This window comes from Mauremys mutica, chromosome 1 (assembly GCF_020497125.1).
Source record: "Mauremys mutica isolate MM-2020 ecotype Southern chromosome 1, ASM2049712v1, whole genome shotgun sequence".
NCBI classification, from domain to species: Eukaryota; Metazoa; Chordata; order Testudines; family Geoemydidae; genus Mauremys; species Mauremys mutica.
This window is the reverse complement of record NC_059072.1, coordinates 128279097-128297528: the sequence shown is the minus strand read 5'-3', so window position 1 is coordinate 128297528 and position 18432 is coordinate 128279097. Positions and strand designations below refer to the sequence as shown.

Genomic DNA, 18432 nt, shown 5'->3' with positions numbered 1-18432 from the left:
ACTTTACTTTTAATAAATAGACAAAACAACTGATCACCTTTGTTTGAAAGTTCTTGAAAGCAATAAGATGGTCACAAGACTTGATTTGACTGCTTTGCCTCTCTACAAACTCAATAAGGCTTGCTTTTTTTATAACTGATTCGTGTGCTGTATTAATCCTCTAGCATATAAAACAAATCTCTTGGAGGCTGGAACTCCATTGGAGGAGGACAAGGAAGGCTGTTGTGTTCTGAGAATTAATCCATCCATGGAAATCAAAAGCCAGCCACTCACAATACAGTAATCAGCATGTTTTATACTATGAAAGCCTTACATTTCCCATTTAGAAAACACAACTATTACTCCATTATGTAATACCACAAAAAAACCTTTTATTTATTTGTGTTTGTTATTATTTGCCTTATACTTATGGGTTTGTGTATATTCCATTGGTGGGCATACAACCATTGAGTTAAGAAAAGTGTCTATTCCAAACTGGTTAAAAGGAAAAGGGAACTCCCACTGCTTATTCCACAACCAAAGATTTATCTGGATTTGCTTTGTGGACAAGATTTTAACTCTTTATAACCCAGAATAGAAAGAAATCCTTTGCATTTTTGTTTGCAAAGAAAGCTCATTTTCTGTCCAGGATGCATTTTTGTTCATCTTACATTTTCATCACTGCATTATATTATCTAATGTAAATTCTGTAAATGTGTTTCTAAAATAAATCTGGTAAACTTCTGAGATTTTAGAATTATAAATTCAAACACTTCCATTTTATTTTTAAGTGCTAGTGCCTTTAACAAATCCTTCATTAAAGTTTTTAAGATAAAAAACTAAAGATTAAATCCATTTACTTTTACAGAAAAACACTACATTTATTACATTTATTTTGAGAACCTAAAAATTGAAAGTTTTTTCTTTAACTGCGTGATAGAACTGAGTTGCCATACTTCAGTGCTATGAATCATGATAAATATAGCTGATGTTAAATAACGATTTAACTACTAAGCTGTAGCCTAAACATGACATGTAAATTTTATGAGAGTTATCAAGGAACTGGAAACTGACAGTGTAGACTCCACGAAGAACACAAAAAATATTCCCTGTGCCATTTAACTAGAGGTGGTACTGAATCCTATATCCTATGTGGCTTTCATAAACTGGAATGCAACAGATAAAACAATTCCAAAAAATTCTTCTGGTGTGCTGTCAGACACTTTTCTGTCACATTATTTAAAAATCCCAAATAAGATATTTATTATTTTGTTGTTTTTCTTTAGGCAAAACATTTGGCCTTTTGAAATCAAAGAGAACCTTTTCTCTCTTTGATGTTTATATTAGAAAGGAGAAGTGATAGTCCTACCTTGTGATCATCTTTTTGTTTTTCAACACTTGACTACATAAAATGGCTAAAGAACTAAAAGGTGCTGCAGCCCCATAGCCCCCAGCCTAAAGCCAAACATTGCCTAAAATGAGTGCACTACTGCTGGACAATAATGTCATCAAGTCAGCTCTATGGACACATCAGGTGAACACTATAAATGCCTAGATCATGTGTTTAAATGGAAGGATTTCAGCTTCCCCCAATAATTTAGGATGCAGATAAGCATAAATATAAATGTATTCGCGTTTAAAAAACGACATTCATTTTCCCTTTGAATATGGTTGTTTAAACTCTAATACATTTATATTGACAAAAGTTTATTATTCCAAATAAAGTGATGAGTGAAGTGATAGTTGAACATGAGCAATTTAATTTAATAAGACCCTTTTGTGGGACAGAACAGAATTCATTCATAGCAGTAGTATATACAGAGTTAATAAAATTACCATTAGATAACTTTTGTTCTGCTTAATGCATCAAGAGCCATGTTCCTTAATTTCTAAAGCAACAGTTCAGAACAAGAAGAGTTAATCATGCACTTTTTCTTCCACCCATCTCATTCATGCCACATTCCACAGTGGCCGGGTCCAACAACAATATAGGAGGGTACCTAAAATGAAGAGGCAAGGCCTTCCATTCTTCTGCCTCTCTTGAATTAATTAACTGGAAATGAGTTTTGTCAATGTTTTGGAAAGGCGGAAGGGTGAAAAGAAACTGCTAGAATTAATCACAGTGAGAAACTACCTCTTCAGCCGTCTGCCAGAGTTCAGAAAACCCATGAGAAGTGCAAAATAAAAGGAGAGTGGGCTGAGTTACAAACCAAAGGAACAAATAAAATTCAAATAAACATCCAAGTCTCCAAAATATAGACATGCCCCAGAGCAGAGGAATGCAGCATCTGTTGCCACAACAGCTTCAACTTTGTTATTAACATACTCAGCATAAAGACTGAAAGTAACAAGGTAGAAAAGATAACTTACAAATAATTTAAATACACAGAAGGCAGCATTGTATGTGTTTAATTCAAAAAGTATTTATGTACATCCAATCTCTCACTGTCATTGTATTATATAAATACAAATATATAAACATTCTGATTTATTTTTTGAAGTACCAACATTTACTAATTAGCTAGTTAGAACTGATTCAGTGCTGCTGCTTTTAACACATCACAGAAGTGGTATCCCACAGTGATTTTTTAACCATCATTATCTTCAGGTATAAAAATGAGATAAGTAACCATTAATCAGTTTCCTGGCTTCATGACACTTTTCCACTAGCAAAATAAAGAATTAATGAAATTACTGCCAATCTCCAGTTTGAAAAGGTTTTTGCATTTGTGGTGTTCATGTGTCACTGTGGTGAATGATCACTGTTTGACAATTTCTCTGGAAAAGGTCATAACACTTCCAGCAGTTTGGAACTTAAACTGAAAAAAAAAATAGAAATGGAAATCCTAACAGGGCCTTCATACTGTATTATTTGGGAAATAGCCTTCTTTTTACTTGGTGACAATCTTCAAAAAGTTTACATGGGACTGCTCATGAAGTCGGGTTCTTTCGAACAGATTTCAATATTAGCTTCTCATCCCGTTTCTCAATCTCCAAACCCATGTTCTTGAGGATGGAATTGTCTGCCAGTCCCTGCTGCTCCATCTGTGCAATAACCTCTTGGTTTCTTTCATTTTGCTCAGTGAGATTTCGGATGGCATACACGGCCCACTGATTCACAACTATAGGAGAGAATTAAGGAATTTCTCATTTTACAAACAAAACAGAATGCTCATTTTAATTCTGGAATGAAACCTCCTCCTCCCCTCCCCCCAAGATTTCTAAAATGCAGTTTAGTAGAGAAAGATACTTTAAAAGTATGATCCTGCGAACACTTGTACATGAGTAACATAGCTCATATGAGGTCCTACTGACTTTAGTCAAGTTAACCAAGTTTTATCTTGAAAACAAACAAACAAAAAATTCACCTACTAAAATAAAAGGGACACTTTCAGATCCCTTGACACACAAATTCTGTAAAAACAATTTTAAAAAAGCCAAATCTAATTGAAACTCATAGGAACATTTCTAACACAAAGCTAAAAAAAAAAAATCTCACTGCAATTTTTGCAGCATTGTGCACTCGAGAACCTGAAAATGAAATTAGCTATAAACAAGACACAGTGAAGCTGATTGGCTATTTTCATTTACACATTGAGAAAGCTTTCAAAAAAGGAAACATAAATAGTCAGTTGCACCTGTATAAAATTGTTCATGTAAATGATAAATGGTGGTGTTAGTAACATAGGAGACTTGTTTTTAAGAAACACAATATTTAGATGAAGTTATACAATTTCAGTTCCTACTGCTTGGGTCTCTAGCATAAAACCAGTAATACTCAGAGGACCACTAGTAGGTAGTTCCTGCAGAGATGTTAATGTTTGTATGGACACAAGCAACAACTCATTTGACTCTAAAGCGAGTCCCTTCTGGCTAGGATTGAGGCACATGTCAGAGGAATTACATGTCCAGCAATATCAATCTGGCATCTTCCAAGAGAACTAAAATATTCATTTTTATGAAATGTCAGCTGTTAGTCTCAATTCTGTAGTTGAAAAACGATGTTATGGTATCTTTTCCAAGACACCCACATGGGAGACAGACAATTCTGAATAATTTCGTATAAGCTTCATATGTAGAAGGATGTGCCAGTAGGGCACCAATTATTTGCAACACGTACATTCACACATAATAGAAGGATGCACATAATTTACTCATCTCCTTGATGTCTTTTGGGCTGGACAGGGTCTAAGTACAGAGACATAATACGTTTCTATGGGCATTTGCCTATGGCAGTAGAAGAGGAACGGTATGGGGAAGGTAGGAACCCCAGCCCAAAACATAACATAACAAGATGAAAGGAAGTCCAATTAATTATTATTATTTCTGTTGTGGTAGAACCTAGAGCAGAGATACTCAGACCCCAGTAGTTCAAGAGCCAAATTAGCGATCAACATTACCCAAAAGAGCCACAGTAGTGTGAATTCATCGTTTCATTTACTATATAGATAGTAAGCTCTTCTGGACAGGCACTGTGTTTCAGATCTAAACTAAGGGGTTATGAGTAATTCATGACATCAGAGGGTTTCTAGTAACAAGTGATGGCTCTGGACTCATGAGGGGGTGCCCAGCATAATGGGGCCCATTATTGGTTGGTCTTTAGGCACTACCATAATAAACATGATTAACAATAATAATAGCATTAGCTCTTCTCCTTACCTGGTACCCAGCTAGATAGGGCTGACTAAAGAGGCAGCTAGACTGATGTCATATAAATCAAAGGATTCTAGACAAACACACTTATCAGGTGATAGCACATTTGTCACATATGATTGACTGTGTATAGCATCCCTAAAATTGGAGTAGGAGGAATCTCCAGCAAGGGCATTGAATTATACATCTTTTGGCTAGCGGCAATGATTGATACCTGTATTTTAATTAGTGTTACATCAATAAAACTGCCCTTTACCTTTCAACAGTGTATTATTATTATTACATTAATGCACTGTGAGAACAGAGACTGAAAAGTTCAACAAATGCCAGTTTCTAGGGCCTTTCCCTAAAAGAGTCAGAAGATTTTTACCACCACCTTCCTCTTTCATTTTTGAATTTCTGGCCAGTGGATGGATTTGTATGGGGCCAGAAAGGGATTGGGAAATCAAGACCTGGGTGAAGCATGGGAGCAGGTAGGTGAAGAACCATAAAGGAGAACAAAGGTCTTGAAATGGGAATTCAATAATGAAGAATATCCACTGTTCCTCTTTGGTGAGCATGTCTTTATTGCGGTTAAATGAATGTACAAACAATGATGGTTATATAAAGATATATTAACTGGTCATCTCTCACTGTGGATTACCAAATTTTGCAGTTAGATGAGTATATAAAATAAGTTGACCAATACCAAGGAAACTAAACCAAATGTAAAGTAGAATCTCAGTCATCAGCACTAATGACAATAGTGGACAAAATCGAGTGGGAAAGCATGCAAAGTAATGAAAGCTGTGGATGAGGAGGAGAATCAGGATCGCAGTCCAGCAGTACTTCCCTAGCCCTATTTCAGGGCATTTAACGAAGGCCAGAAGGAGAACCAGAAGGTAAAATGATGTTCCCCTAGTGGAATGTGTGAAGCAAGACATCACTCACACCATCTCTGCCTATGGCATAGCAGCAGAATTTCACCCACTGAGTTCCCTCTGAGATATGGCTCTGAATATATCATCCATAGGGAGCAGATCCATTGAGAAAGGTGAATTTTTTAAGTAGTAATGTTTCTGAGTCAAACTATAGTTTGTTTTAAAATATGAGATTTACTGTATTTTTAAACAATTAAAATTTGTATTACTCTTTGCATTGCCATTACAGGACATGAAGATGGTAATAAGATTAATTCCTTATCATACTTCCTGAAAATGTGTGCTAATTCTAGAGCAAGTGATCTATTCCTATTGTCCCTATGTCAAATTAATTTGTGACAATGTAATTTCTAGTATACCCTCAATAAAAATTATCAGATGAAACCCATTATCATCATCACATGATTTGCCATTAGTGACCACTGTACTTAAAGCTGCAAAATGGTTTCAATAATATTTTCACTTGTTCCTAACTTTCTCCTTTCCTTACACAGGTTTTCCATTGTACGATTCAGAGCCATGAATATGTATAACTCTCCTTGTTAGCATGCTGAGAGAGAGAGAGACCCCTGGATGGCTGTATGCAAACCTAGACAGGCTTAAGTGTCAGCAGAGATTAAAGTGAGTCCCTAGCTAATATGCACATTACCCTCTTGTTCCTCTCCAAAGATAGATAGATAGAGAGAAAATTAAACATATTCTAAAGTCTCTAATCCTTCCAACACTTTAAGCACTTTATTGTATACTCAGCTTTAGAAAGAGAGCTTCTGAGGTTTCCATAGCTACTACAAATAAGAGCATGAGCCTGTTTGTTGTGAAACGACATAAAAGAAAAAATGCAGCAAGCATGGTAGATCTGATTTGGTAGGGTTGTCTAAACTTTTCAACAGTACATTTTGAAGTGTCAAATTAATGAATGTTAGGCAAGGAACTGAAGATTACAGTATCTTTATCACACTGGAGCTTCTACATAAAGAAGGGAGAAATGGAAAGAGTAAATCCTTATTCCTTTTGTGAGAATTTCACTTCTTAACAAATGAAAATATACAAGGTATACTCAAGATATATCTAGTTTGCACATATTTATATAACTTCTCTGAACTGAAGCTATTTAATGCACAGACCCCAATATTTAGTTTGATTTATAGAAATGCTCTAGGGTTCCTCAACATAACCAAAACATTCATCCTAAATACAGCAGTTCAAGTAGCTGCTTAATATAACCCACTGCAAATCACCCTTGAATAATTTGCCAACCCACAATTCCAATTACCTGGGGAAAAAGATGAACTTGCACTGTGCCATGAGATTGTGCTATCTTGAATTAATATTATAAATGATGTGGGTGAAATCTTGACCCTACTGAACTCAAGAGGATTGTTGACATTGACTCGGAGGGGGGGGAGAGGGAAACAAAATTTCACCCTGTGTTTTTATTGTACCCACTAAACTTCTGCTAGGGTGTATGGTTAAATTTTTGTTAGAAGTAGTAGTGTGGCATGGAAACAAATGCATTATGAAAGCAATCACCACCTTGCTAATGAATTATTTCAATGTGTTTGGAGTGAAAGATCAGCAACATTATTGAAGAGAGCAGTTTACCTCTCGCTAACAACTTAGGGGCAATTCCACTCCTACCCACAAGGCACATACCTATACCTCGATATAACGCCACCCAATATAACATGAATTTGGATATAACACAGTAAAGCAGTGCTCCGGGGGGGGGGGAGGGACTCCAGTGGATCAAAGCAAGTTCGATATAACACGGTTTCACCTATAACGCGGTAAGATTTTTTGGCTCCCAAGGACAGCGTTATATCGAGGTAGAGGTGTACTTATGAACTGTTTTGTAAAACACTTTGAGCAATATGGACAAAGAGTGTTATATAGTAACTAGGTATTATTATATACATCACTTGTGTCTCTCTGAATAGGTAAATAATTTATGATAATACTTTATTGAAAGTATGTAAGTGGATCTTGTGGGTCAGAGTTGAGGTGGCTTCCAAAATGTACATTGTGAATTTTTACAGGTTATTATTGTCATTAGCTAATGTACAGAACTGAATAATAAGATAATAAATAAGGAGTAATGAAATATTTATATAAATTCTCTTAAGTCCTTTTCATACTTTTTAATTCTTAGATTTTTCAAACTATCAGGTTTTTTTCCCCAGAGTTTAAGTCACTTAGGTAAAAATATACTGTATGGCAGTTTCTTAATTTTTTTAAGGAATAAGGAGCCTTCAGAGTCAAAGTATGGATGGCATTAAAATGACATATTGAGTATACACCTCGCGATATAACGCGACTTGATATAACATGAATTCAGATATAACATGGTAAAGCAGCGCTTCCGGAGTGGGGGAGGGGGCTGCACACTCCGGTGCATCAAAGCAAGCTCGATATAACGCGGTAAGATTTTTTGGCTCCCGAGGACAGCGTTATATCAGGGTAGACGTGTATAAAGTTTTCTTCCTTGACAAATTCCTAGCATGCTATAGAAAACTGTCATCAGCAAAAAGATCTGCATAGTACCAGACTCTCTAGGTATTCAGGGATGGGGTGGGGGAGAGGTGCACGGGAGAGTTCTACCTTTGTACACTTAGGGTGAAATTCTAACAAGATTCCCATTGACTTCAGAGTGGCCAGGAGTTTACCTCTAGGCTTTATGCTTTGCAGCAGTAATGGGGCAGAGATCTTCACTTTCTATAAGAGAGAAGTCCTTGATTACTCTCTCAATGCAGTGTAATAATTCAGTCACCACTTTCATAGCAGGAATATTCTTTGCACCATATTTTCCAAATAAAGAGTGGATACAATAAATAAATGATAAATTTAACCCAAAACTGTACTGAATATGTTTTTCTACATATAATGGTTATTGATGGAGTTCTACTTTTTACATCTCCTTTTGCCTAATGAGCAAAAGATGTCATCTTTTGTATATTAGTTCCATTATATCATTGACATTGGAAGCAGCTATATAATTTAAGTAGTATGAACTGCACAGTAGGAACAGACACAGAAATGCCTTGTCAGGAAACTACATAAAACATTTGAAGATTTATAATCCCAAATGCTTTATATTCCCTTCATGACTTAAAACAGTGGTTCTCAAGCAGCGGTATATGTACTCCTGGGGGTATGCAGAGGTCTTTACAGGTTGTACATCAACTCATCTAGAGAGTGGCCTACTTTTACAAAAGGCTACAAAAAAACCACCGGCAAAGTCAATAAAAACTTGAATGTTTCTTACAATGACTTGGTTTTATACTGCTCTATATTCTATAAACTGAAATGTAAGTACAAGGTTTATATTCAAATTGATTTATTTTATAATTATATGGTAAAAATGAGAAAGGAAGCAACTGTTCAATAATAGTGTCCTGTGACACTTTTTTATTTTTATGTCTGATTTTGTAAGCAAGTAGTTTTTATATGAGATGAAACTTGGGGGTACGCACGACAAATCAGCCTCCTTGAAGGGGTACAGTAGTCCGGAAAGGTCGAGAGCCACTGATTAAAAACATAAAAAGCACCACCAAGAAAATCAAAATATAAAGAACAAAAAATGTAAGCAGTTCAACTTCTTAAAGAACCTGTCTGAAACAGGTCTATATGGCTAGAAACGAGAGAAATTTAAATACAGTACTTGCTAAACTGTGTCTGCCAAGTTGCAGCTCATAATCCGAGTCTCTAGGTGTTCTATGGCCAAGAATAAAATACGAAATGTCACATTAAAAGACTCGCTTCCATTTACAGAAGCGATTGGACTACAAAAAAAAGAAATAAACACTTTTCTCCGTAAGTCTTTCAGTCCTTTCAGGCATTTTCTATCACAGTCACTTGAAAGATAATTCTTTTTGCCACTATAGAGGTTTTCTAGTTAGCTACTGGCACAATTAGTCACAGTTTGGATCAAGCTGTGATTGATCACATGTAGCAGACACACAGACTTTTAGTCCTTCACTGTAAGCCAATTCTTTTACAAAGAACTACAAGTTATTTAATTCTTCCTATGAGTAGATTACAACAGTTTCTCACAGCCCCAACTACCGCGTAAAGACAGTAACAATTCAATACAATGTCTTTTTTTTTTTTGCTTTATATAGTATTTTTACTTTGGTTTGCCATTTTGTGTATTTTACCAATATTTAGTGTGTATGACACTGTCCATTTGTTTTTGTTTTTTTTTTAACGCTCTCGTGTTGTTACAAATGTTTCTGATTCTACACATTACTGACATTACATCCTCAACATCAGATATTCTTAGGAATTAAAACTCATACAATTTAAAACCGCTCAGCATGTAAGTCTTAGCATATTAGCAATTTAAATATTGCACCATACTAGAGTTATATATTAGCCCTGAAGAGTTTGGGCTACTGTTGTTTTTAAGAGCTATCACAGAAGTGGCGATTGGCTTAGGAAATTAAGTTATCTTTTGCATTTAACAGAAGGGAACCAGTGGCAATACAATCTCAACCTGGAAAGAATGTTTTTTTTACCTGGATTGTAACTCTTGTTCTTCAAGATGAGGATGCAAACATGTATTCCACTCAGGTGTCTGCGCACCCTGTGTGCTGCAGCCAGAAAAGTTTTCCACGGCGGTATCCGTCAGTGTGGCGCACATGCCTTGTGGCTCCTCATGTCCCCTCCCAAGGCTATAAGGGCAGCACTGCCCTCCCTGCTCCTTCGCACTGGAGAGTAGCCTAAGTCTGATGCAGAGGGGACAGAGCGTGGGTCATGGAATACACGGCTTCATCCACAACTTGAAGAACCGTAACAATATAAATAAGTAACCGTTCTTTCTTCTTCAAGCGGATACAGATTTGTATTCTACTCAGACGATTCACATATAGTATCATAAGCAACGGCACTTGGAGTCTTTTTAAACAGTGGCTGAAGTATGACCTGGCCAAAGTTCGCAGTCTCCCTTGAAGCTGTTGCGATGGCATAATGATGAATAAAGTATGTATGTATGGAGTACAAGGTAACAGCCCTGCAAATGTCCAGGATAGGTACATCATTCAGAAAAGCTATGGACGTTGCTTGAGCTCTTGTCGAGTGGGCAGAGAAACATTGGAAAGATGTTTTGGTCATATCGTAAGCAGTGATAATACAGAATGTGATCCATCTAGAGGTTATCTGGGCCAAGATCGCTTGGATCTTCACCCTAGCGGTATAACAAACAAAAAGTCAACAAGACTGTCTAGACAATCTAACTCTGTCTACATAAAAGGCCAATGCCCTTCTTACATCCAAAGTATGTAAACACTCTCCTTTCGGATCATCATCAGGTTTCGGAAAGAACATAGATAGGTATATCATCTGTTTAGGGTGGAAGGCCAACACTAATTTAATTAAAAACTTTGGGTGAGGTCTCAAAGAGACCTTGTCTTTAAAAAAAATCCAAGAGTGTGGAAGGCCTGCTGTTAATGCTTACAGTTCACCTACTTTCCTTGCAGATGTGATGGCAATAAGGAAGGCCATTTTCTAGGACAAATGTGCCCAGGAGCAAGTAGCCACAGTTTCAAACAGAGGTCCCATGAGAGTGGCTTACACTGTGCTAAGGTCCCATTGAGGATCTGATGCTTTTACAGGTGGACACAAGCGAGTAATTCCCTTGAAAACCCTAGCAGCTAGGGTTGTAAAATACTGTTCTCCCCTTACCAAGTGGGTGAATGGCAGAAATGGCTGCCAGGTGAGCCTTCAGGGAGCTTAAGAAAAGGCCAGAAGACTTCAAATGCAGTAAGTATTCCATAATGTTCTGGATACTCGCTCTCATAGGCCGAATCACTCGAGCAGAAGACCAAAGTCTTCACTAAATAGGTGGATTTAATTGTTTCTTACTGTTAAGTAAAATCTCTTGGACTGCTGCAGGCAGCTCATCTCTTCCTGATCTAGATATTGAGAAGCCATGCCATCAGTTGCAGGCTGTTGGGATCTGGATATAGAACCTACTCATGATGATCCCAGACCAGGTTTGGAAAAGAAAACATAGGTTATGGAAATTCCACTGAAAGGCTGCAAAGATCTGTATATAAGCATTGTCTTGATCATGTTGGGGTGATTAGAATCATCTTGGTGTGATCCTACTTCAATTTGAGGATGACTTTCTAGACCAATGGAATCAGAGCAAATGCATACAGTAGGCCTGGTCACTGTTTCAACAGAAAGGCATCAGTCAATGAGCCAGGGATGAGGCTAGCCAGAGGCCAAAAACTGATGGCATTTCTTGTGGTCTTCTGTACCATTCTTCTAAGCAATTCCTGATATGATTTAAAATCCTCCAGGAGTGGTGAGGATGAGCCTGGGGCTCCCGAGTCCTCAGGGGAGGGTGAGAATGAATTGCCTGGAGCCAAAGTAGCCTCCCAAGATAGATCTTGTTTGCCCAGTAATCTTGTTGGGCTGGTTGTTAAGTAGGGAGAGCTTCTGGTTGCTCTTCCAGTAGACTAGGCTCTGATGTGGACAGCTCCAGGACCTTCTCCTGGAACTGGGTAGAGATCAAGATCTGAGGATCTATGAGCCTCTTAAGAGTTCCCCATAAGCCAGTAGGGCATCAGAGGCCAAAATGTTTCAGTCCACGCTGGCCTTTCCTTACTATGTGACCAATACCCATCATGGTTGAAGGTCTCCCTTTTGAGGTGGTCTGGTTGATTTACTGGACTTTTCTTGCCTTGGTATGGATAGAGATAAGTCTGACCCACATCCAAAGGTGCCCTTTGAATAAGCGGTCAGCACAGGAGGCACCCAACCAGGCCAGGCTACTGGCCAATTTCCAGTGGAAAAGGTAAGGTAAGGTCAGGTAAGAACAAGCTAAGGTTAGAACAAGTGGTGGAACTGCAGTTGGTACCATGCCTCAGTTCACAGAAGGTCTAGCTGCTAAGTCTGGTACCAAAGCAGGCTATGCAGGAGCATAGTCTGGCTTCAATACCCATGCCAATTAAGGACCTGGTACCAGAGGCAAAGTTGAGGGTGCAGTCAGTGCTGAATTTGAAGAATGTCTCAGCCCCAATGAAGTGTGCACCCAAGCACAAGATGGCACAGATAAGGCATCCTTAGATTGCCCCTTAACTGATATTGATGCTGGTGTTGGCAACATTCTGTCCCTGATGCCAAAGAAGTTGAAGGCCCAGGATGAGCCAGAGATGACAGCAGCTCCACCAACTCCTACATCAACAGTGAACCAGGGACAGACATATGAGTAAGTGAAGGACCTGCTCTGTGTGTCTGTGTAGTGGTAGGTACTGAAATGGGTATCGCTGAAACAGTGTCCGCTGGTACCACTCCTGACAGCCTCTGCCATGACGGATCCAGAGTTGACGGTATGTTACCAAGAGTCTCTTGTTTCATTGCCAGGGAGAGACAGGCTGATAGCTCAGCTCTACTTTGGGTACCTGATGAATCTAAGTGTTGCTCCAATCTACTCTCTGAAGTGGAAGACAAGCCACTCATTGAGCTCAAGTGGCTCCTATAAGTCTCATGGGTCCTTTTGCATGGAACCCCCGGAGAGGAAGACTGATCTCTCCTTCAAGAGGAATCCAAGTTCAAGAGCCTGTTCAAAGTCTATCATAGTAGTGGTTGACTGTGCATAGAGAAAGCAAGCTGGTGCCAGTGCAGAGGCCTCATGTTCCAGGAAGTGCTGCTCCAGGCACAGATCCCTAGAACTCTGAGTATGTTTCTTGAAGGAGTGGCGGATGCTACACCTCTCCTTGACATGTCCTTCACCAAGACGGCAACCAAAGTGTGTGTGAGTCTCTATTAGAAACAGAGTTCCCACACAAAAGGCATTGCTTGAAACCCAGAGAACACTGCATGTTCAGGTACTCAGCGACACCTAATAATTACAGTCGCAAATAAACTAGAATAAAAACTGAAAACAGTGAAGAAAACCTACAGGGTACTAACTACTTACAAAATTAATTAACCTAATGGCTAACTACACAGAAAAAAACGTAAGGAAAACCACATGGAGTCGTGCAATTGGTATGAAGGAACTGAGGCAGGTCAGGGTTCTGCTGTCCTTATATAGTCTTAAGAGGGGCCATGAGGAGACACACACCGGGCATGTGTGCTGCTCCAACAGGTACTACTGTACTACCAGCTCCAACATGATGGTTGCACACTCACCTGAGTGCTATACATATCTATGTTTATGTACATATCTATGAATGTATGTACATATCTATGAATTAGGTTTTAAGTGTTGTATCTTAAATTCTTGTAATGCACTTTGAGCATTCATCAGGCATAATTGTAAAAAACTGAAATATATAAGGAAGGTCAATAAATTTCAACTAGCATTACTATTTATAACCTAGTGCTGTAACGTACATAACAAAACCATTCAATCTCTGCTCCCTATAATCTGCATACATAATTTACATGTATTAAAAACTAACTGGGAGTGATGAAAACCATACAATATAAACAAATTCAATACAGAGAAGAGAGACAGCCAGATTAAAAAATTACAGGAAACCTATTTTTCACACACAGTTCAAAGAGGAGGAACTTTACTTAGACCTTACCCAGGAAAAAATCCTAATAAGTCCAAACAGTCGGTTTACTTATGTGCAAAGATAATTGATAATTGATTCTACAACTATTAGAACTGAAAATACCAATATTTAGGTCAGCAGAAGTATCTCCCATCTACAGTGGAACAGTTTGGTTTAAGAGCCAATGTGACATTGGGTATGGGGGCAGGCGGTTAGAGAAACAACCACTATACTAATATTCATTTCCAGTATGAACTGCAGGGGAATTTCTGCAGCAGAATGGTTACCCAGCGCTTGATCCCTGGTTCCTGCAGGAAAACCCATGAGGGGCCTAATGGTAGGGACATTTCAGGGGATTCTGACAGGGATTTGTCCCTGATCGTACTACGAGAGGTGGGTTTTTTTAACTCTGTGCAACAGGCAGGGAACCAAGACCTCTCCCGACTCCAAACTATTCTGAGAGATTAGCAGGAGGTTAGGGCCATCCCTCTCCAAACTAGCTATCTTATGCAATCTCCCCTACTGCTTGGCAGCAAAGCCTCCTGGGATATGCATTATCAAGGCTTCTGCAGCAGACACTTATCCCTAGCATTCTGATCTCTACAGGACTGGAAAAGGGATGACAAGCATGTAGCCCTTTGAATGGATCCCATTTACAAGTTTGTGCCCACAAAACATTTACTAATAAAATGAAGTTGAGTCTGGGCTGCTCATGCTGTACACCAATTTTTAGAACAATACAGTTCGTATTGACCAAGATTTTAAACCATACCATTAATAGTTTATAAATTAAAAATGGCAGCTCTGCGTGATTTATAGCAGACCTATTTCACTGTTTCTACAACAGTTTCAATAATTTGTAATCAATTTGTAATCAAACAGAAAAGAGATGAACTTAAATATTTTTCTACTTCCCATAACTCTGCACATTTCTTCCTATACTTCCATCCCTAATTCACCCCTTAATTCACTTGGTCTCTTTCTCTTACTATTGAATTTACAGCTTTTTCATGTTATCCCTATGCTTAGAACCTTTCCTAATCCCATGTAGCAAATGATCTCCATCTTCTGACCCATTTCTCCCTCTGACATTCCAATGTAGATCTCCTCTCCAAGATATATGGCTTCTAATTTGGGCCCTATTTTTGTTATTACATATGTCTAAATTAAAATGCAAGTTCTTCAAGGGAGGCATTTATCATAAATTGGTAGATCAGAAAGCCAGAAAGGACCATTATGATCATTCTAATCTGACCACCAGCATAACCCAGGCTATAGACACTTGCTCAGTAATTCCTGCGTCAAATCTTCCTATTGAATTATTGGCTATCTTTTAGAAAGATGTCCAATCTTGATTTAAAGACTTCAAATTATGGAGAATTCACTACGTCACTAGGTAACTTGTTCCAGTGGTTAATTACTCTCATTGTTAAAAAACTGTGTCTTATTGTACTCCTGGGGAAAATCTGTGCCACTGAGGTGCAGAAGAAAAATGCCTCCCCTCCCTCTGCAGATTCTCTCTGCTTCCTTGCAGAAAATGGTTTCTGTGTTCACTCATTCCTCCCAGCAGCTCAGACACTCTGTTTGGGCAGCTGCGGGAGAGGGCTCTGGGGATGCCCCGGGGCCTCCACAGACATTAGTCCCAGGTGGGTGGGAGGGGAGGGAGAGGAGGACAGAGATGGAGTTCCCCCTCACCCTTCCCTGCACAGAGCTGCCAGGGCTCAGTCAGATCAATCCCTAGAAAATTCTCCTGAGCTGCAGGAAGGTCTGCACCACAGAGAGAGAGAAGGATTTCATGGGAGCGGGTCTGGGTGTGTGGGGGAATGAGGCTCAGTGGGGTGCGAGGTCTGGGTGCAGGTGGGTGAGGCTCAGCAGGGTGGTGGTGGACCAGGTTGGGTGCAGGGGGGTCTGGGTTGGGCAGACAGGGGAAGCAGCTCCCTGTACAGTGACTCCTCCCCCACCCACGCACCTGGAAACCATTTATTCATAAATATTTTAAAGATTCCTTTACCCATTTAAATTTAGGTAGTTGACAACAGTTTAATTTTGATCATTTCAAGAATATTATTTCCTAAAATTTCAGATTGACCTTTGTTTCTTTTAAAGCCTGACATATGCCTATATTCCAAAGTCAATTGTTCTATAATGTTTAAGAAAGCTTCTTGATCCTGAAAAACAACAAGACATAGTCAGCATATAAAACTATTTTGTGTTCCAATCCAGCAAGTGTTTTGATGCCTTTACCAATGGGGGGGAGGGAGCGAAGATAACAGGCAATCCTGTCTCATACCCCTAGACAAATTTAAAAAAAAGAGGAGTGATGACCATTAACCACAGCTGATGCTCAAGGATGTGTATATAGGGCCAACATGCCCCTATACAATTGATTTCCAAAACCAAACCTTACCAAATTCTGACTGAGAAACTCCTATGTATATATGTGTGTGTATATATATATATATACACACACACACACACACACACACTCTCCAGTCAGTCGAAGGCTTTCTCAGAATCAAAAGAAAACAGTAGACAGGAAGAATTGCTAGAATTATCATAGGTCAAGGTTGTTCTTATATTATCAAATAGATGCCTGCCAGCAATGAATCCAGACTGGTCATGGTGAACATATTTTGGCAAAATTACACTCAATCTGTTGCCTAGCGCCTCAGCATAAATTTTACCATCCACACTGATTAAAATCCACCTCCATCATAGGTCTGTATGATGTGCAATTGGTAAAATCTGTATGATGTGCAATTGGTAAAATCTTTTCTTTCTATAAGAATGACCCTAATTTTTGCCTTCTTCCGTGAATCTGGAATCTCTTTCCTCTCCGATATAAACAATTCAATTAAAATAGGGACCAGAACTTGCTTTGTTGTTTTATAATACTTCACAGAAAACCCGTCGGCACCCGGAGCTTTATTTGATGATAAATACTTGAGAACTGTAAATTCAAATACATTTGCAGCAATCTGCCTATCAAGAGCTGCAGTCTCAGATATCTACTTATAAGTTCAGGATTTGGATGTTCTGAAGCATACAAAGTATGGAAAAAGCTCGGTTTCAGACATCTGTTTGATGCCAGTTACTAATCTCCCTTTTCATGTCTAATCAGAGGGATGGTTGATTTATCTTGCTTATTTTTAAACTTTCTAGCTAAAAGCCTACTGGTTTTATTGCCCTTTTCATAATATAAGTGTTCGCTCAGCCTTGCCTGTTTGTAACAGGTTAATCTCATTTATTTTCTTATACATGCTTTCAGGTCCTGTTGATTTATAACTACCTTCCAAAACAAAAAGTGCTTTATCCAAACTCTCTTCTTCAGGAGCTCTCATCTTTTTGAGGTATGATGCTTTGTTTTTAAAGATTTCCCTCATTACCATCTTTACAGCATCACAAAGAAATTGTTATTGATCCCTTCCTTATTTCCTTCTATATATTTCTGAAAATCTTCTTCCAGCTCTCTAAGGGAGAGAGAGAGAGGTGTGTGTGCGCGCGCGCGCGTGTCCCTTTATTTTTCCACTGAGTCTCAAACTTCTAATGCAATATATGTGGGGGCATGATCAGACCAAATGATTACTCCCAGATTAGCTTTTTTAACCAAATTACCCAAGGACATACAAACAAAAATCATATCAATCCTGAAATAAGATCCATGAGTAGCAGAATAATATGTATAGTGCCTGACATCTAGATTCATCTTCTGCCAGACATCCACCAGAACAAATTTACACTTGCTCCTTCCAAATACCCCGTGTGTACATTCAATCAATCTAAAGTAGGATTAGGCATCTCATTAAAATCCACCTCCATTAATAATATGCCATTCCCTAAAACTTCCTAAATCCCTAAAAAACTGATCAAAAAAGGTGGTTGCCCTTGATTGGGAGCATATAATTTGACTAAGGTGAGATCCACATCTTTGATAAATACATTGAATAGCATTGGGCTGACGACAGAGTCCTGCAGGATCCCACTAGAAACTTGCCCACTGGGTAATGACTCCCGATGTGCAATTACTTTTTGATATCTATCAGTTAACCAGTTTTTAATCCATTTAATATGTATTCTCATGTTCTCTCTCTTTATGAGAGTGAAAAGCACAAGGTTGACTCATCTTAGCAGCATTACAAAGAATTAAAATAATTACAGGACCAATTTTAATATGGAATTTTTGTCTAGTCAAGTATTCTAGAGCTACTGAGCTACAGCAAACATTTAGGGATATCAGGCTATTTTTGTAACAATGTCTCATATGCCAAAGATTACAAAACTTTAAAAAATTAAGCCATAACCTCTAGTTTGTTTTACTTTTTCCTATACTCAAATCGGTAACACTAGCTTAAAACCATATATGACACATT

General features: G+C 38.5%; 1 protein-coding gene across 1 annotated transcript in view; it reads right to left on the bottom strand.

Moving 5' to 3' along the window:
- Window positions 1-647: 647 nt before the first annotated feature.
- ATXN10 (ataxin 10) overlaps window positions 648-18432 on the bottom strand; it is a 188321-nt gene continuing 170536 nt past the window's right edge. The window contains exon 11 of the mRNA XM_044998800.1: window positions 648-3101. Coding sequence (XP_044854735.1) covers window positions 2911-3101 — 191 coding nt within the window. The 3' untranslated portion in view covers window positions 648-2910. The remainder of the gene's footprint in view (window positions 3102-18432) is intronic.